The sequence below is a fragment of the Saccopteryx leptura genome, chromosome 2 (assembly GCF_036850995.1).
Source record: "Saccopteryx leptura isolate mSacLep1 chromosome 2, mSacLep1_pri_phased_curated, whole genome shotgun sequence".
Taxonomy (NCBI): Eukaryota; Metazoa; Chordata; class Mammalia; order Chiroptera; family Emballonuridae; genus Saccopteryx; species Saccopteryx leptura.
The window spans coordinates 186,919,836-186,941,319 of NC_089504.1; the positions used below are offsets into that span (position 1 = coordinate 186,919,836).

Consider the following 21,484-nt stretch of genomic DNA (forward strand, 5'->3'; position numbering starts at 1 on the left):
TTTCTGGGCAGCAATCAGGATTTTGGCAACTTCTTTCGCCCTGCCAACCTCCGGATCATCCCTATTGACGTACACCTTCTGGGCTATCTCTAATAGCTTGCTTCTATTTTCTCCTTCAAATCCTTCTATCTTCTGAAGCTTTTTCCTAATATCTGGAGCGGCTTGAGTCACAAAGGCTATATTTACTAATCTCCTGTTCTCTTCTACCTTAGGATCTAGAGGAGTATATACTCTATTAGCCTCCATGAGTCTTTCTAGGAAGGCTGCTGGGGATTCCTCTCTTCCCTGGATGACTTCACTAACCTTACTGAAGTTGGTAGGTTTCCTCGCAGCTGCCTTGAGCCCTGTCAGCAGAGCCCGGCGATACTGGAGGAGCACATCCCTTCCCCCGGTAGTATTAGTCCCTTCCCCCAGGCCGGGGACTGAGAAGGGAGTATGTCTTCTATTTCCCTTCTCCCGGCCGTAGTCTCTCCCTCCTCCCCCATGACCGCCTTTGCAGCCTCCCGCATTATCCTGTCTCTCTCTTCAGAAGTGAAGAAAGTTTTCAGAATCTGTTGACAGTCATCCAGGTGGGCTGATGAGTTCTGAATATGGTTTCGAGTAGGGAGATCAGCCCTTGGGGCTTCTCAGAGAATGGGGGGGGGGGTTCTGATGTTTCCAATTATATAAGTCACTGGTGGAGAAGGACACATAAACAAGGCGGGGAGGTGCCTGCCGAGGCGCATCTGGTGCCGGCAGCCCTCTCGGAGAGGCAAAATGGCAGCGCCTCCCGCTGGAAGCAAGATGGCGCCTCCCACCGAAGGCAAAATGGTGGCGGGCAAAATGGCGCATCTCCTGCTGAAGGCAAGATGGCATCTCCCGCCGAAGGCAAGGCGGCGCCTCCCACCGAAGGCAAGACTCCCTCCCCATAGAATACCCCTCCCCGGGTGTGGGGTGGGCTCGGGAGCCCGCCCGCATCCTGACTCGAGGAATCTGGTTCCTCTCAATGCGGGTAAGGTGGAGGCGCATTCACCGGGTCTAGGTGGTCCTCCGGTGGTTTGGGCAAGACTGGGTAAAGCCTAGGCTGGCTACGAGGCTGTTTCGGGGCGTAGGCTTCCCCCTTTTCCTTTTCTTTGACCTTCTTCTCCCCTGCAGCGAGGCAAACTGCCCGTCTGCCTCGCTGTTTTCCCTTCAAAAACTTCCTAATGTATCCGGGCCGTTCAGTAGCTATATCTACCCAGATGTCTATGTACAGATATTGGTCCGGATGGGGAACCCTATAGACGGTGGCTCGTACAGCAAATAAAGTCAGAAGGTCAAAGGTACCCTCTGTGGTCCATCCTACATTAAAGGTGGGCCACTCTAGCTGACTTAAGGTTTGGAGAAATTCGGGGTCAGGCGGCGGGCCCCGTATTCCCGGGTCCGCCTCTGGAAATCAGAAAAGTTCTTCAACAGGCAATCAAGTGGAGAACTGGGTATAGATTCCTGCTGGCCCACCCTAAGAAAATCAGGGAAGAATAAAAAGGAGAAAAAACAAACAATACAGACTAGCAAGAAGCAGACAAGACACTCTAGCTTTTATACATATGAGAATGACATGTAAATAAAAAAAAACACACAAAAAACTAACGCAGCGCAAGCCAATAAAAAACCCTAACGTGACCGGTCACTTCTAATGTTAGTGAAACCAAATTTCAGAGAGTGGCGTCCCACCTCTGAAAGTCCTGGATAGGTTACCGGTAGCATCCCACCTACTGCCTCAGGGTTATTTGCTCCAAAGCTCAAATACCGAACCAACCGTGGATCCTCAGTAAATACTTACTCAGCCCGAGCCACCTATCCGGTCTCCGAACCGGGAAAGTTCTTCCCGGCCAACGCACCAAATGTCACATCCACCACGCGTGTGAATAAACGTTGGGAGACTTTCAAGGGTTAGATCTTACTTTATTGGCCAAGTTTAACCTGCGCAGGGGTGAACTCTCTAAGTGTTCGTAGACACCGTACCCACAGGGGGCTACAACCGAGAGTCGTGCCTGGTGCTTACAACTAGGTCCTTATATACCCTAAGTGAGTAAGCATTATACAGAAGCAGATGTGGCAATTAGCTATTTGCTAGGGGGGTTGCGCGCAACATAGCAACAGGGGAAGGGTTTAGCTTATTGGTGAATTTCAAACATAAACTTCTGATAAGGGTCTCTAACCAATAGAATGCAGGATGTTTGCTCAGCTTTGTGCTGATCTCTTTGTTCTCAGCCTCACAGGGACCCTATCAGCACTTCCCTATTCCTGCTCCTTCAAGAGTTAGACTCTGGCAGCCACAGCACACCTCCTTGAACCTAACAATGAGAAGCATCAATCATTAGTTTTTCATTGTGACACTTTAGTTGTTCATTGATTGCTTTCTCCTATGTGCCGTGACCACGGGCCTTCAGCAGACTGAGTAACTCCTTGCTTGAGCCAGCGACCTTGGGCTCAAGCTGGTGAGCTTTTGCTCAAACCAGATGGCCTGCGCTCAAGCTGGCGACCTCGGGGTCTCGAACCTGGGTCTCCCGCATCCCAGTCCGACGCTCCATCCACTGCATCACCGCCTGGTCAGGCTGGCATGGGCTTCTTAAATATCTGAACTGAGTTTCCCCATTGTTAAGGAAAAAAGGTCCTGTGAGTGTGGGGCAGGCTTACTCTTGGCTCAGAGGTGGGACCACATTCGGAGTGTGGTGGTCAGAGGCTGATGCAGCTCTACTGAGGCACAAGCAGAGCTGCTATGCTCTGGACCTACATTTGGGGTGCCAAGGAGAGAGTTTCACATCCCCTTTTCCCTGAAAAGGGTATATGGAGTTAAGGCAGATCATAAAGTCAAGGAGGAAAGAATTCTGTGTTGGCAGATGATGAGCTTTTTGTGTTATAAAGTACCGTACCCCAGATTCTGAAAGGCACTGTACCTCACTCCATCGGGTTTATGTAGAGACACCCAGTCCAGATGAATTTTGAAGAGTTTTATTGAAGTAGGATGTAAAGCCAGAAGCCACGGCCAGGGCTACCATCAGAGCAGCCCAGCCTATGCAGGTTCGCATTGGATTCGGACAGTCGGTAAAGAAACAACGGAGCCACAAACTGGTGGGCCATATTCTTTAATCCTAGCTTGCACCCGGCGGGCAAGTAAAAAATACACACTGGGCACCAAAACCCAATCACATTCAGTGCTCACAAAGCCACTGACTTATCCGAGTTTCCTAGAATCAAAGGTTTCTAGCTCACCAGCCTTATTCTCCTCAGTTCCCCATCTCCTTCCTTATCCCAGATACAAACTCTACACAAACTGGCATCTCACTCAGCACTCCGCCATCTTGGCTGCTTCTCCTGGCCTCCTCCACGTGGCCTTTCTCTGCTCTCCTCTGCTCTCTCTTCTAATGATAATCTCAGGAACCAAGAGCCAAGTCCTGTTCTGCCCCCATTTTATAGTGTAGCTTCACAACCTTTAATCCAATATACAAAATAGGGAAGTCTCTAATACAAAGTCACTTCTCTGAGGCATGATTGGATTGTACCGCCCCACATCAAAAAGGGTGGGAAAGGCTTAATCCCAAAACCAAGCCCCAGGCTACAACAATCCTACCTGCCCCCAACACACATTAATATCACCTGGGTGAGGGCCTCCTTGTGTCATCTTTAACAAAGTGAGCATAATACATTTTATCTGCCCAACAGGAGATTTTTTAAATATGCCAGCTGCATATGGCTGACACAGGGCATAGCAGAGCCAAATTGTGCGTGCCAAGTACATTTCAGAGGCTGGTTATATACCCTTTGACAACATACAGGTTGGGTGTGCATGACAGCATGACACAATCATTAAGATTTATGTTACATTACCAAGATTAACATTTGTGTAGGGGATTTACAAAGAACATTAAAACTTTCAAGGTAATACAATCAAAGACATTCACAAATCCTTTCGGTATCTATCTCTCCTCCTATACCTAGAGGTACACATTAATCTCAGGATTCCAGGAAGGGAGGGAGAGCTAAGATCAGTGTAGGGTGGTATGTAAATTTTGTCTCTATTGTAAGCAAAAGGGAGTTCCTCAGATAACCTTAATCCTTTCAGAGAACTTAAAACCAAATGACCTTAGTCATCCTTGTAAGTCAGGAGGCTTCTATATTCTTTTTCCTCCATTTTCCAAAGAAAGGACAGGAAAGCCTGACCTTTTCCTCCTAGAATATTGTTGGGCAGATAAAATATATTATGCTGACTTTGTTAAAGATGGCTTCGTGCTTGGGATGGGCGTGATTATATTAATGTGTGTTGAGGGTGGGGCTGTGGGCAGGCAAGATCCTTGTAGCCTGGGGCTTGGTTTTGGAACTAAGCCTTTCCCACCCTTTTTAATGTAGGATGGTGCACTCTCATGAGGAATCCCATTATGCCTCAGATAAGTGACTTTGTATCAGATACTTCCTTGTTTGTATATTGGATTAAAGGTTTTGATTTCTATACTATGAAATGGGGCAGACCAGGAGCTTGCTCTCTCTCAGTTCCTGAGATTAGCATTAGAGGAGAGAGCAGAGAAAGGAGAGTAGAAAAAGGCCACGTGGAGGAGGCCAGGAGAAGCAGCCAGGATGGTGGAGTGCTGGGTGGGAAGCCAGTTAGTGCAGAGTTTGTGCAGAGAGAAGGAGATGGGGAACAGAGGTGAATAAGGCTAGTGAGCTAGAAACCTTTGATTCTAGGAAACTCGGATAAGTCAGTGGTTTTGGGAGCCCTGAATGGAAAGGGAAGTGTCTTCCCACTGTGTGTATTGCTTGCCCGCCGGGTGCAAGCTAGGATTAAAGCTAATGACCCACTAGTTCTTGGCTCCATTGTTTCATTACCATCTGTTCAAATCTAAAGCAAACCTGCATGGGCCAGGTGGCTGTGATAGTGGCTGTGGCTACTGGCTTTACAAATATCAATATTAATTTTGCAGCTTTTTGGTACCTTACAACATTTGGAGATGAGCAGCTGTTACCAACCTTTCTGGGACCAAAGAGAGTTCACTCTAACCATGTTATTAATGAAATTATATAAAGTATTTCAAGCATACAGAAATATATTTTAAAAAATTTAACAAAACTCACATACCCACTACCAAGCTTAAATAAAACATGAACATCACATTTGAACACTCCTTTATGCTTCTCTCTGATCTCACCACTCTTCCCCCTCCCACTCCCCTTCCACCTTCCCCCTCCCCCTCCCCTTCCTCTCCCCCCTCCTTTTCTCCTCCCTTTTCCCTTCCTCCTCCCCCCTCTCCATTCCCCTCTCCTTTCCAAGGTAATCACAGCCTAAGCTTTTCACATTCTTCATTTTTCAGGTGGGGAAAACAAGGCCCAGAGAGACTGGGAACCGGCCAGTGTCAAGACTAGTGGGAACCACAAAATATCTTCTGCTTCTTTCCCTGGGCCCGGCAATGGTTGGCAAACCTTGGCCCGTGAGCCACATGAGGCTCTTTGGCCCCTTGAGTGTGGCTCTTCCACGAAATAACACGTGCGGGGCGTGCAGGGTACACACCAGGGTGTCGGTTGGTCAGGTGACCGGAGATGGGCCTCAGGACATGGGGGGTGGGCGTGGGATTCATGCACGAGTTGAGTGAGCATGTGGCTCGTGAGCTGCAGTTTGCGGACCACTGCTAGGAAAGGGAGGGCTCTGGAAGGGGTTAACTGTGCAGCTGCGTGACTTTGTGGCTCAGAGCCACCACTGTGACAATCCACTGAGATTTTGATCCTAAACAGCCTCTTCTTCTGACTATCTCCAAACAGAATAAAAGATATCCACTTAGAGATTACAGTACCATCTCAAGATTCTAAACAAGTGTTGGCTAAGATTCCTTCCCTCTGATTCTCCATTGCTTATCATGCAAAGCTACACTGCTCACAGGAACCAAAAAAGTCATCTCTAAGCTGTTCTGTATGCTTTGTATTTGATTATACCCAGAAGGCCAAGATACAGTACAAATTCACTAACAGTGAACTGTTCCCCCAGATATTAGATGTCTCCTCTAGGCCTTCGGAAAAACTCTCCTGAAACCAAAAATACCACTTTAAAATATTTCCTTAATGTAATGCTTGTGGTTGAGACCATGCAGGTTCTCAGTGAATTCAGGCAGATGGTAAAGGAACTGTGAAGCCAGAAAGTATCAAGCGGTACCTGTTTATTAATGGAGGCTCACAGACTGGTGAGCAAATAAACAAAGGAAAACTTGCTTTTCACAGTGCAGAGGATCAGGAAAACCACACTTTGCAGTGGTGGGAGAGCGATCTGGGAGAATCGCCCCTGAGGGAAAGCACCCATAGCTTTTCATAGAGACACAGATGTGTCTTTCTGCCAGGTGCTCTTGCACTAATTGTGCCAAGTGCTTGCAGCTGGGAAAGCCTAACACAGCTGATTTCCCTCACACCTAGGAAAGTTTCGGGATATTTGAAAAGCTTTCTGGAAGAAATGAAAGTTAGGGTGTGTAAAGCCAGTAGCCACAGCCACCATCACAGCTGCCTGACCTGTGCAGGTTCTCATTTGATTCGGACAGACGGTAATGAAACAACGGAACCAAGAACTGGTGGGCCATTAGCTTTAATCCTAGCTTGCACCAGGTGGTCAAGAAATACACACAGTGGGAAAACACTTCCCTTTCCATTCAGGGCTTCCAAAGCCACTGATTCATCCAAGTTTCCTAGAATCAAAGTTTTCCAGCTCACCAGCCTTATTCACCTCTGTTCCCCATCTCCTCTCTGCACAAACTGGCTTCTCCTTCAGCACTCCGCCATCTTGGCTGCTTCTCCTCTCCTCCATGTGGCCTTTCTCTGCTCTCCTCCAGCATGGGCTCTTCTGACCCATTTTATAGTGTAGAAATCAAAACCTTTAATCCAATATACAAACAAGGAAGTCTCTGATACAAAGTCACTTATCTGAGGCATGATGGGATTCCTCATGAGAGTGCACCACCCCACATCATGCAACAGTCAAGGGCGTGGGGAAAAGCTCAGTTTTGAAAAGATCTTAGTATTAAAAGTGCGGGAAAGGCTTAGTTTGAAAACTAAGCCTTAGGCTATAAGGATCCTGCCTGCTTACAGCCTGTTCCCCACACCCAATGCAAACTGTAAGCAAGCAAACACATATATCATATTTATAAACTTATTTGACCAACAGGGTGATTAATATTCATTGTCTGGTGAATAAGAACCTTAAGGATTGCCTGACCTGTGGTGGCACAGTAGATGAAGCGTTCAACCTGGAATACTGAGGTTGCTGGTTCAAAACTCTGTGCTTGCCCGGTCAAGGCACATACAGCAATCAAGAAATAACTAAAGTGAACCAATTATGAGTTGATACTTCTCATGGTGCTCCCCACCCCACCATAAAATCAATAAATAAAATCTTTTTTTCTTCTTTTCCAAGTGAGAGGAGGGGAGATAGACTCCCGCATGTACCCCAACGGGGATCTACCTGGCAACCTCCTCTGGGGCCGATGCTCTCTGCCCATGTAGAATTGTGCTCACAGCCGAGCTACTTCTAGCTCTTGAGGCAGAGGCTCCATCCTCAGCACCTAGGGCCAATATGCTTGAACTAATCATGCCATGGCTGTGGCAGAGGAAGAGAGAGAGAGAGAGAGAGAGAGAGAGAGAAAGAAAAGGGGGGGTGGAGAAGCAGATGATCACCTCTCCTGTGTGCCCTGACTGTAATTGAACCTGAGACTTTCACATGCCACTGAGCCAACTGGCCAGGGATAAAATCTTTAAAAAAAAAAAAAGAGCCTGACCTGTGGTGGCGCAGTGGATAAAGCGTCGACCTGGAAATGCTGAGGCTTGCCTGGTCAAGGCACATATGGGAGTTGATGCTTCCAGCTCCTCCCCCCTTCTCTCTCTCTGTCTCTCTCTCCTCTCTGTCTCTCTCTCCTCTCTAAAAATGAATAAATAAAATAAAAAAATATTAAAAAAAAAAAAAGAAAGGAACTTAAGGGTTAATAAATAATATAATTTATTATTTTATAATAAAATAAAGGCTTTAAAGTTTTTTATTTAAATTTAAGGGAGTGATTTTTAAAAGTGTACTTTCCGAGGAAGATTAGAATATAAATAGAAATAATATAACTAAAAATTTGGAGCAATCAAATGTTAATAAAATTAAAAGCAAGTAAGATTGTTTTTCTCCTGCTGGTTGAATCACATCATTTTGGAATTCTGGAGGAAGCACAGATGTTTTTCACATTTTTATTTATAGATTTTTTTTTAGCAGTCGGTGCTTTTACATCATCACTTTAAAAACAAATAACAGCTAACAATTTTCACCTAGAACTACTTCATAGATATTTGAAAAGGTGATGTTTTTGGAGAAAGCATGCAGTTGATTGATCGTAAGATCATCCACTAGACTTTATCCAGCAGGCTGACATTAAATGTCTATAAAAATCATTAAAGCTTTGAAAAACAAGCACCACATTTAAGGAGCATTGTTGGGTCTTTATTAAAGAAGTAAAGGAGCTGTGGATGCCTGAATTAAACCATCCCTGAAATGAGCCCACCCCTGCTCACCAGTTGGAAACACTCCGTCGCAGCCTGGTTGATTTGAGAACTCTGTTGTGTTTATCAATATTCTTTTGTCTTTCTCTAAAATGGATATTGAAGTAGTAAGATCTTTCTGCTCTCTGTGTAAGAAGCAATGTTTACCTTTTCACACTCAAATTGTAATGTCTTTCTGGGATTGATAAGAGTTAGGTCAGTCCTCCATTTCAGGCTTGGCATGTCTGCTTTTGTTTTTCAGACTGTTTATTCTATGAGTCCATTCCCTTTCCCACAGATGGCTGAGTTGAGGGAAAAATACACATACAACATCACACCGTTCCCAGTGACGGTTAAACCCACCTCTGTTTCTGGGTAAGTGTTTTTTTTTCCTTCTTGTTTTCTTGATAGAAGACTACCTTAATTTGTTATTGTAACTTAGTAGTTGTTAAACCCTAGAAATATATTCAAAGTAGTTTGTTACTTAAAATTGAATGGTTTTTTTTTGTTTTGTTTTTTTGTATTTTTCTGAAGCTGGAAACGGGGAGGCAGTCAGACAGACTCCCGCATGCGCCCGACCGGGATCCACCGGCATGCCCACCAGGGGGTGATGCTCTGCCCATCCAGGGCATCGCTCTGTCGCGACCAGAGCTACTCTAGCGCCTGGGGCAGAGGCCAAGGAGCCATCCCCAGCGCCCGGGCCATCTTTTGCTCCAGTGGAGCCTTGGCTGCGGGAGGGGAAGAGAGAGACAGAGAGGAAGGAGACGGGGAGGGGTGGAGAAGCAGATGGGCGCCTCTCCTGTGTACCCTGGCTGGGAATCAAACCCAGGACTTCCGCACGCCAGGCCGACGCTCTACCACTGAGCCAACCGGCCAGGGCCAAAATTGAATGATTTTAAGGTTTTATTCATTTTAGAGAGGCAGGAGGGAGAGAGGGGGGGAGATGGGAGGAGCAGGAAGCATTAACTCCCATATGTGCATTGACCCAGGCAAGCCTGGGCTTTCAAACTGGCAACTTTGGTGTTCCAGATTGGCGCTTTATCCACTGCACCACCACAGGTCAGGCTTTAAAGTTTTTGATTTAAATTTAAGAGAGTGATTTTTAAAAGTGTACTTTCCAAGGAAGATTAGAATATAAATTGAAAGGATATTTAGCAACCCCACAACTTATTTAAAAATATCAAATATTAAAAACCTCAGTAATCAAATAGTGTAGAACTAGTGCCTGAAGAGACAGATGAGCTGATTTAAAATACAGTGTGTCCGTAAAATCATGGTGCACTTTTGACCAGTCACAGGAAAGCAACAAAGACGATAGAAATGTGAAATCTGCACCAAATAAAAGGAAAACTCTCCCAGTTTCATATCTATTCAGTGCAGTTTGATGTGGGCTCATGCACAGATTTTTTAGGGCTCCTTAGGTAGCTATCCCGTATAGCCTCTACAGACTCGTCACTGACTGATGGCCTACCAGAACGGGGTTTCTCCACCAAACTGCTGGTTTCCTTCAACTGTTTATCCCACTGAGTAATGTTATTCCTATGTGGTGGCGCTTTGTTATAAATGTGCCCGATATTCAGGTTGCACTTTGGTCACGGATTTGAATTTAGTGAACCACAGAACACACTGAATTTTCCTCTGTACCGTCCACATCTCGACTGGCACGGCTGTGGGCTGCTCCACTGTATACACGATGTTACGTCACCATCTACACATGCGCACATGCTGCCACATCATCCTACAGAAACTGGGAGGGTTTTCTTTTTATTTGGTGCAGATTTCACGTTTCTATCATCTTTTGTTGCTTTCCTGTGACCGGTCAAAAGTGCACCATGACTTTATGGACACACTGTATGGTAAAGACCAGAAATTGCCTGGCCAGGTGGTGGCACAGTGGATAGAGCGTCGGACTGGGATGCAGAAGACCCAGGTTCGAGACTCCGAGGTTGCCAGCTTGAGTGCAGGCTCATCTGTTGTTGGTTTTTTGTATTTTTCTGAAGTTTGAAACGGGGAGGCAGTCAGACAGACTCCTGCACGCACCCGACCAGGATCCACCCGGCATGCCCACCAGGGGGCGATGCTCTGCCCATCTGGGGGGTTGCTCTGTTGCAACCAGAGCCATTCTAGCGCCTGAGGCAGAGGCCACAGAGCCATCCTCAGTGCCCAGGCCAACTTTGCTCCAATGCAGCCTTGGCTGCGGGTGGGGAAGAGAGAGACAGAGAGGAAGGAGAGGGGGAGGGGTGGAGAAGAAGATGGGCGCTTCTCCTGTGTGCCCTGGCGGGGAATCGAACCCGGGACTCCTGCACGCCAGGCCGACGCTCTACCACTGAGCCAACCAGCCAGGGCCAGCTCATCTGGTTTGAGCAGAGCTCACCAGCTTGGATCCAAGGTCGCTGGCTCGAGCAAGGGTTACTCGGTCTGCTGAAGGCCTGCGGTCAAGGCACATATGAGAAAGCAATCAATGAACAACTAAGGTGTGACAACGAGAAACTGATGATTGATGCTTCTCATCTCTCTCCGTTCTGTCTGTCCCTGTCTATTCCTCTCTCTGACTCTCGCTCTGTCTCTAAAAAAAAAAAAAAAAAAGACCAGAAATTGGCAAATATACATACAGGAATTTAGCATATTAAAACTTGGCATGTTAAACCAATAGTGAAAAGATACACTATTTAGTAAATGATGCTAATGAGATCTGATCTGGAAAGAAAGTTAGAGTCTTCCTTCACACTATACACCAGGATACATTTCATGTAGATGAAAGAGTTAAATGAAAATGTAATAAAATTAGCAGGAGAAAGTGTGGAAGGCGTGACCAGGCTGCAGAGTGAATAGAGCATTGATTGACCTGGGACACTGAGGACCCAGGTTAGAAGCCCTGAGGTCTCTGTCTTGAGTGTGGGTTCATCTTGCTTGAGCACGGGCTCACCAGCTTAGTACAGAGTTGCTGGCTTGAGTGGGGATCATAGAAATGACCCCGTGGTCTCTGGCTTGAGCCCAAAGCTTACTGGCTTGAGCTGAAGGTCGCTGGCTTGAGCAAAGGGTCACTGGCTCTGCTGGAGTCCCCCATTCAAGGCACATATGAGAAAGCAATCAGTGAACAACTAAGGTGTTACAATGAAGAATTGATGCTTCTCATCTCTCTCTCCCTTCTAGCCTGTCTGTCCCTCTCTGTCTCTCTTGCTAAAAAAAAGGAAAATGTAGAAGAATGTCTTGAGTTCTTTGGGATTGGGAAAGCCTTAATAACTGACTCAAAAAAAAAATCAATAAAGAAAGAAAATTAAGTACTTTAAAAATACTTTTCTGTATGACTAAAAACAAAACAGAACAAAATAGAACCACCATAAGCAAACACAGAAATATTTGTGGAAAAATATTTGTAACTGATATCACTCATATAAAGTTTCTAGAAATTAATACAAATGACCACCCAACTGAAAAACTATGCAAGGATGGGACTAGGTAGTTTACATAAAAGGCAGCAACACTTGTATTAAGAGAAATGTAGCCTATAACTAGATTCAGATTCCATTATTTTACCTATCAGATTAACAAAATTTCAAAAGGTTGATGTGTACTCTCTTGACAAGGCAATAGGAAAACAGACACATTGCTGCTGAGAGGTTAGTTACTACAGGATTTGTGGCAGGCAAATTTGGCAGTATTTACCAAAATCAGTAATGCATATAACCTTTGACCCAGCAATTCTACCTTTATTAATTATCTCACAAATATATTTGTACACATGCAAAACACAGGATGTATGTATAAGGTTACTTGTTGCAGCACTGTTTCTAATGGTGTAATATTGAAACCTCTCAGAACATGAGCTATATTCATACAATACAGTACAGCTGTAAAAAAAAAGCTGAGGAAGGCCGGACCTGTGGTGGCGCAGTGGGATAAAGCGTCGACCTGGAACACTGAGGTCACCGGTTTGAAACCTTGGGCTTGCCTGGTCAAGGCACATATGGGAGTTGATGCTTCCTGCTCCTCCCCCTTCTCTCTCTCTCTGTCTCTCTCTCTCACTCCTCTCTCTCTAAAAAATCAATAAATAAAATATTAAAAAATAAAAGGCTGAGGAAGCTCTTTGTACAAATATGGAGAGATATCTTCAGTGAATAAAAGCAAGATACAGGAGAGTGTATATAGTATGCCAATATTTATGCAAAAAGAGGAGAAAAATAAGACTATGTAGTCATATTTGCTTATCCATGCATAAAGAAACTGAAGACTACACAAGAAGCTAGTAACAGCAGTCACCTGTGGGACTGAGGTGGGACAGCGGGGCAGAAAAGTTGGATAGGGATGAGAGAGAGACTTTATATCTACTGCTCACAAAAATTAGGGGATATTTCAAAATGAATATGAAGCAATAGAAAAAGCATTTCATTTTTTTTTTTTGTATTTTTCTGAAGTTGGAAACGGGGAGGCAGTCAGACAGACTCCTGCATGCGCCCAACCAGGATCCACCTGGCATGCCCACCAGGGGGCGATGCTCTGCCCATCAGGGGCATTGCTCTGTTGCAACCAGAGCCTTTCTAGCGCCTGAGGCAGAGGCCATGGAGCCATCCTCAGTGTCTGGGCCAACTTTGCTCCAGTGGAGCCTTGGCTGTGGGAGGGGAAGAGAGAGACAGAGAGGAAGGAGAGGAGGAGGGGTGGAGAAGCAGATGGGTGCTTCTCCTGTGTGCCCTGGTGGGGAATCGAACCCGGGACTCCTGCATGCCAGGCCGACGCTTTACTACTGAGCCAACCGGCCAGGGCTGCATTTCATTTTTTAAAATTAAACAAAAACATCAGGAAAGTAAACGATAGGTCAAAGAAAGTTATTTGATTATACAAATGAGATGCAAAACCAACATTTTGTTCACTGGTGAAAATGCAGTATACAAAAAAGGCTTAATGTACTGGAGTATCTGCACGTTCCCATACCTCCTAATTTTTGTGAGCAGTGTATATAAATTATAGAGGTTAGTTGAACCATGTGACTTATTTTTTTTTAAATGCTATTCCTTTCTTTGAATATTTCTTTTTTTATATATATTTTCTAAGACAACATGGTAAGATCAGAGACAGCGATGAAGAGAATGACCCAGATGATGAAGATGCTGTTGCTAATGCTGTGGGCTGTCTTGGCCCTTTCAGTGGGCTCCTGGCACCTGAGCTGCAGAAGGACCAAAAGCAAATCAAAGGTAACAAGGTGGCTGGCTGGCTGTCTAGTTAGATTGCCACAATGTGTTGGTTCACTAATAGCAGGGGTATTATCATTGTATTACCCCTATTAAAGGTCTTTATTAAAAGTATTTTCTCTGTTACTTTATCATTTAGTAGGATCTCACTGTATTATGGGTTGCATGCATAAATACATACTTGTTTTTTTTTTATGGTGACCCCCCCTCCCCCCGCTCATCTGATTCAACTTTGTGTAGTCATATTTTACTATTTATTTATCCACACTGGTTGTATATGTACCTTCAAAATTTCACTTGTCATTTTCTAAAATTCTCATGAAGTAAAGCATAGAACTTTTTTATGTGTATACAAGACTGGTTCTGAGGTCGGCCAAACAATTCTGCTACGTAAAAGAGGAAGGAAGTTTCAAAATATGTTTGCTTTGCTCCTTTCAGAAATATATAAGTGAATTCTATTATTCATATTAATAGGCAATATTAATATATTAAAATAGTAATGCAACACTTTATTCTCTTAAATTTATTCATTTTACACAGGAGAGAGAGTGAGAGAGAGAAAGAGAGAGAGAGAAAGAAAGGTAGGAGGAGCAGGAAGCATCAACTCCCATATGTGCCTTGACCAGGCAAGTGCAGGGTTTGAACCTGCGACCTCAGCATTCCAGGTCAACGCTTTATCCCAATGGTTCTCAAAGTGTGCGCCAGAGTGCACTGGTGCACCCTAGAAGATTTCCAGGTGTGCCCAATGGTATTCCAGAAAAATATGTGCCTGTTGGGAACCAAAAAACCAACAGGGTTTTTGGGGTTTAGATTTTTGGGGGACAGAGTGTGGGGAATTGGCTGTAAGCTGACAGTGTGCCCAACCCTCCACCTCACTTGCCTAATTAGGTTGCAGAAGGCTGTTAAGCTGTGGTGCTGTGTTGTTTACACTACCCCCCATGTTCCCCAGAAAGACTGGAGGCAAGTTTCTTCTATCCTTTGTTTGGTGTAGAGTTAAGATGATATGTATGGTGGGGATTTTTCTGCACTCAACACAATTAAGAGTAAAAAGAGAGGAATTCTTCAATGTATTGACAAGGAAACAAGAGTTTGCCTTTCAAATATATTCCCAAACATTGAAGAAATCACTAGGACACATCAGGCTCATGTTTCTCATAAATACAAGAATGAAAAAAAACTTAACACATTCTCACTAGGACCTGCCGAATTTACTAAATCTTACTAAGAATGTATCTATATAAAAACATAACTTTTTTGTCATTTTTTTATTTCTTAACCCCTCTTTTTTACAAATTCTTAAAAAGCATAATTAAAAAATATATAACATAAAAATGTTTTAAAAAAATGTTTTTCAATGTCAGAATAAATTTAATTTTGTTCTATTTATTTTGTTTAATTACCGTAAAAGCACGCTTGGACTTTATATTTTTTCTTTAACATTTGACTTTATTATTATAATATATTTCTCAGAAATTTGTATATAGTACACCTACAATTATTTGTAGGGTTTTATTTTATTTTTATTTTTATTTTTTTTCAGAGATAGAGTGAGAGTCAGAGAGAGGGATAGATAGGGACAGACAGACAGGAACAGAGAGAGATGAGAAGCATCAGTCATCAGTTTCTTGTTGCGACACCTTAGTTGTTCATTGATTGCTTTCTCATATGTGCCTTGACCGCGGGCCTTCAGCAGACTGAGTAACCCCTTGCTCAAGCCAGCGACCTTGGGTCCAAGCTGGTGAGCTTTTTGCTCAAACCAGATGAGCCTGTGCTCAAGCTGGCGACCTTAGGGTTTCGAACCTGGGTCCTCCGCATCCCAGTCCGATGCTCTATCCACTGCGCCACTGCCTGGTCAGGCGAGCAATGCTTTCTACCCAATCACCTCCCGTAGCCTGTGCATCAGCATCTCAGAACAGGGAAGCTGCCTTAAACTGAACTCAACATTTTGGAAAGGAAATAGTTGTTGAATGAATAAAACTCTTCATTTCTCATGGTAGAGTGGTTCAAAGTCTTGATAATTTCACAGAATGTGTTGCTATTTTTAACTTAAAAACTCACTTTTCATGACTGATTAAATTCTACAAACTATCAATCCCTCATAAATTCTCACACAATTATGTGGAAATCTATATGATGATTTGACATCTGGAGTTATATTTTTGGGCATTTTAGCAAAATAACTGTGATTTTTTTCTAGAAATAATCAATCTTATGTCTAAATAATGAACAAAGTGGTAATAAAATCAAACAATGAACTCACACAGCTCATTTCAGACTTACAGTTGGGCTAATAAAAACATGAACTATTTTGAGAACTTAATTTAAGCAAGCACTAGACAAATTTTAGTGTACTTTTTAAATTTTTATTATTATTATTTTTTGTGTGTATATAGTTCAGAATTTCTTCCCTGGCTGAATAATTGGTTGTTTAGAGCATCATCCTGTTATGCAAGGGTTGTGGGTTTGATTCCCGGTCAGGGTACATACAGAAACAGATCGATGTTTCTGTCTCTCTCCCTTACCCTCTCTCTGAAATCAATCAATCAATTTAGGAAAATAAAGGATTTTCTGGAGGTTATGATACTAGTCCAAGTCATAGTGTAATCAATTCCCCCTCAGTCCCATTCTTCACTGACACCATCTCCTTGTCTCTCTTCCCGTGAGCACAGCACCAAATGAAGAGCAGAGTCTGAGATCTAATAACATTGCTGAGCTGAGTCCAGGAGCCATCAATTCCTGTCGAAGTGAATACCATGCAACTTTCAACAGTATGATGATGGAACGCATGACCACAGACATCAACGCACTCAAGCGGCAGTATTCTCGGATTAAAAAGAAGCAGCAGCAGCAGGTCCATCAGGTGTACATCAGAGCAGGTAATGTGACTCTCTGAGTCAGTTTCAACTCTGTGTCATCTTGTGAAAGGAAGAACACATATTCCTGGGATGGTCTGAGGATTACTCCTCACCGTAGCCCAGCCCCCATGAACCTGGCTGGCATGAGGCGATAGCATATTTAGCATCTCATTTTTAATTTTATCTTATCAGGTTATAAAGAAGAAAAAGACCATGGGTTCTTTTTAGGGCCCAAGAACCAGGCAGTTGATGGTATTAAATACATCTTTACTATGTGTGCTTGTGGAGGGGGGTTTACAAATGATTAGAATGTTGCAAAGCCAGGCAATCCTTGGACTTGAGACACTTTGGAGCTATTGCTTCTTAAATTTCAGGCATTTGAAGATTAAATTCAGTGATCTGTGCACTAGTAAATTAAGCTATCCACTTAGTCATTTAGAGGTAATAGAACAGATATTGTGATCTGAGAAAAAGAAAAAAGACTACTGTGCCTCGCTGATGGGTAAGCAGTGTCCTGAGACTCCCTTGAGAACAACACAATGGTAATGCAGTAGGAAATGCTCTTTTCCAAGGATTGTCCAGCTTCTCTTTTTATTTTTATTTTTAATTCCAAAAAATCTCAGTGAACAATCTGCTCTGTTATTTAATATATACTGATTATGGAATCAGGTTGTCTTGTTCTAAGTGAAATTCTAATGAAATTTATACCTGTCCAGAATTAACCAAAATATAAATTTGATGTGTTTTTAAGAGGCTTGTGAACATGTGACTGATTTTGCACAAAAACTGAATTTACCTTCCACTTCTGAGGGATGGTAGATGACTTCTTGAAGGTTTTTACTTTATCTTGAGTCATTAAGAAAGCAATCACAAAATAAACTAACAACTACAGCACTTTAATTTTCAAAGCATTGGCATGTATGTGTTCTCATTTTGTCCTTTAAGCAAATCTATGAAAAAGGCAAGTATGGACAGGACACTCTGTTGTTTTTTGTGGTTTTTTTTTGTATTTTTCCGAAGTGAGAAGTGAGGGGAGGCAGACAGACAGGCTCCTGCATGCACCTGTCGGGATCCACCCAGCAAGCTCCCTACCCTGCAATGCTCTGCCTATCTGGGGCTGCTGCTCTGTTGCTCAGCAACTGAGCTATTTTAGCACCTGAGGTGAGACCATGGAGCCATCCTCAGCACCTGGGGCCAACTTGCTTGAACCATTCGAGCCATGGCTATGGGAGGAGGAAGAGAGAGAAGAGTGAGAGAGAGAAGGGGGAGGGGTGGAGAAGCAGATGGTTAATTCTTCTGTGTGCCCTGACCAGGAATCAAACCTGGGACTTCCACACAGCAGGCCAGCACTCTACCACTGAGCCAACCAGTCAGGACTCAACTTGCTTTCAAAGTCCATCGAGGACACATTGGTTTTTCAGACCTAGTTGCAGACATTAGGTAGCTGTGATTTCACTGCATTTTTACCAACCTCTCATCACTGCTCATTCTGCTGCATCTCACTTCACAATATGCAGTGTATTCTTTTCCTGCCTCTCAGAAGCCACCTGCTGATAATTCATATAGTCAGAGTGTTTGACTTATTACTTCAAAAAAATCTTCAAAGATTTTCTGGATAGAAGACCTCTGAAGTTGCTTCTCAGAGACAGAAGCTCCCCATAAAAATCACTGGGGCCCTAATTAGTCATGAGGGGTCAGAGTATTCCTTTTTGCATCCTCAGCTCCTTGTTTTTTTCTCTTTGAAGAGGAGGGAGTAGGTATCTAGGCTCTTGGTTTGAGTTCAGTTTCTGCTGCCTTCAGTCACATGATACTGCCAGTACCTGAGAAATCCTTGGGAAGGGATACAGGGACAGTCTCTCTGTGATTCCTGAGTGGAGGGATGTGTTTCACACCATCTTCCAATGTTTCTTTCAGACAAAGGACCAGTGACCAGCCTTCTCCCGTCTCAGGTAAACAACTCTCCAGTTATAAACCACCTTCTCTTAGGAAAAAAGATGAAAATGTCAAACAGAGCTGCCAAGAATGCTATCATTCACATACCTGGTCACACAGGAGACAAACTGTCTCCTGTCCCCTCTGAAGACCTTAAGACAAAGCTCAACTCTCCGTGGCGAACTCACATCCGAGTCCACAAAAAGAACATGATGAGGACCAGGAGTCAGCCAGGCTGTGGGGACACCGTGGGGCTGATAGACGATCAGAATGAGGGCTGCAAAGCTAGCCACCCCGGGGCAGCAGGGGCTCTGTTCTCCAGCTGTGCAGAGACAGCTGGGCGAGAAGGTGGTAGAGCTGAGGGCAGCACAGGGAGGACGATCGAAGGGCAGTCTCCAGCGCCAGCATTTGGAGAGGCTGATGTGTCTGTGGTCCAGGTGAAATTAGGAGCCTTGGAACTGAGCCAAAGGGAGGCTGCAGCCAACACTGAGCCCACGGGGCCCCCCTGCCCGTGGCATGGCCCAGAGCAGACTGAGGCCCGTAGAGAAAGCAAAGTCCCCAGCAAACCTCCCCAAGGCAGCCACCCGAAAACTCCCATCTTTAGCCCCTTCCCTAGCATCAAGCCACTGCGGAAGTCAGCCACTGCCAGGAATTTGGGGCTATACGGTCCCACAGAGAGAACCCCAACCCTGCACTTTCCGCACATGAGCAGAAGCTTCAGCAAGGCTGGTGCGGGAAACAGTAGCACTAAGAAACGATGATTCCCAGGCGTTTTGTCTCGAGGTTCCCCTTTTCTTGGTGGTATTAGGGCTCCAGCTTAAGACTCCAAAAGAATTTCAGTTGTCCAGTGAAAATGAACAGATAGGCTGTGTGATGAGCCGCCTTATAAAAAAATGGGAATTGGAGGTTTTATAACGGAGCTAGGTTAGGGGTGTTTTCCCATCCACTGATAACTGATACGGTAGATTCTTGTGGCAAAATAAATATTGTGGTTTTAAAATGTGAAATTTTTCCTATTCATTGTCAACTGTTTAGAAAAGACTATGTACCTAGACTGTTAACCCTTTTCTTTCTTCCTGTTCTGAGGGCCTTCAGGGTTCCCAAACGGTCCTGTTATTTGGGTGTCATTAATACTCAAGCATGCACCACTAGCTTGCTAGAACAGAAACTAAAAAGAAAGCAAGTTGCTCAGTTGCAAAAAACTCTGATTTCCCTTTTCATGCCCTGTTGGGGGAATGTTTGTATGTGTGTTTTCCTCCCATGTAGTTTCTTTCAGCCAGTCTCAAATTGTTCTTTATTCCTGTGCTAACGTGCAGGAGAAAAATCTAGATAGCTTGTCCCTCACTTCCTATTTCTACCTGCAAAATGAAGAAAACCTTCACCTGTTGAAATTTAGTTCGTCACTAACTTGAAGGTCTAATGCAGAGAACACCAAATGGCCTGTGCTCTCAACAGCTGCTCTGAACAGCTGGCTAGTTCCACTAGTTGTCCCCAGGTTTGTTTTCTCCTCTGAAGAAGCCTGTGATCCTCCACGGGAGAGGATGCAATGGGCTCTGCGGGAGGCTGGTCCTGCATCTGCTCTGCAGCTCACTTACCTACCAGCTCTCCACAGAGGGGCAGCGAGCCCTCGGCTCAAAAGTCAGAACATAGCACCTGCAACTCTGTTCCTTGAATTTTGTGCTTTTTTTGTGTGTGTGTGCGCGCTCTTTTTTTTAATTGGAATACTTTGAATACTTTGTTACTTGAATGCTGCCCTTCTCTGGAGAAGGCCCCAGTGCTTTCTAGTTCCCTCTTGCCCACTCCTTTCCCAGTCCCAGCAGGTTGGAGACAGACCTGTGATTGCCACTATGCAGATGGGACTCAGCTGCAGGAAGGTGAAGCAGCACTTCAGATACTCCAGCTAAATACTGCCAGGAGTCGACATGAGTTAGCCCCTTTCCTCCCGTGCCATAGGCAGGTTTAAGGCTCTTTGCACACAGATGCGTTGGCTCCATGGGTTCCTCAAACCAAGACTGGGAAGCTGTTCACTGCACACCCTCCTGCCTGACTCCAGGGACCTTTCTCCAGATCTCTACAGTCCTGTGATGGTGTTTCACAAAACCAGCTTGACTCTTTTTACCCGAACAGATAGTTCATTTTAACAATGCCACATGCAGCTGCTCTTTGGCTAAACTAAGGCTCCCTCCTCAACCCCCTTCTCTCACCGACATCATCCTCAACTCTGGAAGACCGTGGACATGCTTGCAGGCATAATGCCAACGAAGTCATGTCAATTTGAGCTGACTGAATTGCTAATTCTGAAACCAAAGCTATAGTTTTAGACAGAGCCTTTACTGTGAGAGGTATACATTTTTATAATAAACTAAAGAATGGTTGTGTGGGCTTTTTTGAATAGAAAACATAAGAATGACATATAGTGTGAGAAAAAGCCATTTTTATCTCTTGTGTGGTATTTAAAGCCTCAAAGGAACTGAAAATGGAAGACATGACTAATAAGATATGGCAGTTTCGGTCTTGAATTCTGTGCCACCTGATGTTAGCATGTAGCTTCTTAAAAAGCAGCTAAGCTCACAGCCTCTATTTTGGGAAGGGTGTAGGTGGAGAGTTGGGCTTACTTTGCATAACCGCTGGGGGATGTGACCCACTGCATTTCCTGAAGTTAAGCAAATAACACGATTTTCTCCATCTGCTAAACTTTACAGATAAGAATGATTCCACCACCACCAGTCCCCACCTCCCTCAATGCCAAGTCAGAACAGTCTTGTTCCCCTTGAGGGATGTTTGCCTGGCACAAGGAATTGTTCTTTCCACTCTCCCTCAGCTCACAGATCCTTGAGGGTCTGGGACCAGGAAGGTGGGGAAGGTGTGGAGGCTGCTGACCTCAGCCCTGAGGATCTCTCCGTTGTTGACCACCAGCTGTATCAGAGCTGGCCACACATGCTCATTCCCCAGGGCTGGTCTTCTGAGAAAGGGATGGATGAGATGGCACACAGTTTGGGTTATTTGTTG

The 21,484-nt window shown here is 44.4% G+C and overlaps 1 protein-coding gene across 11 annotated transcripts in view; it reads left to right on the top strand.

The window, feature by feature from the left end:
* The window catches only part of TBC1D30 (TBC1 domain family member 30), a 142,151-nt gene extending 120,993 nt beyond the window's left edge, over window positions 1-21,158 (top strand). For 6 of the 11 annotated variants that reach the window (XM_066369811.1, XM_066369805.1, XM_066369800.1 and 3 more), the window contains 5 exons: window positions 8,765-8,877; window positions 13,552-13,691; window positions 16,358-16,564; window positions 16,736-16,795; window positions 18,458-20,098. In XM_066369811.1, coding sequence (XP_066225908.1) covers window positions 8,765-8,877; window positions 13,552-13,691; window positions 16,358-16,564; window positions 16,736-16,795; window positions 18,458-19,236 — 1,299 coding nt within the window. In that variant the 3' untranslated portion in view covers window positions 19,237-20,098. Of the gene's footprint in view, window positions 1-8,764; window positions 8,878-13,551; window positions 13,692-16,357; window positions 16,565-16,735; window positions 16,796-18,457; window positions 20,099-20,286 lie in introns of those variants that run through there. The other 5 variants (XM_066369803.1, XM_066369808.1, XM_066369809.1 and 2 more) reach the window with 4 other exon arrangements.
* Window positions 21,159-21,484: the final 326 nt, after the last annotated feature.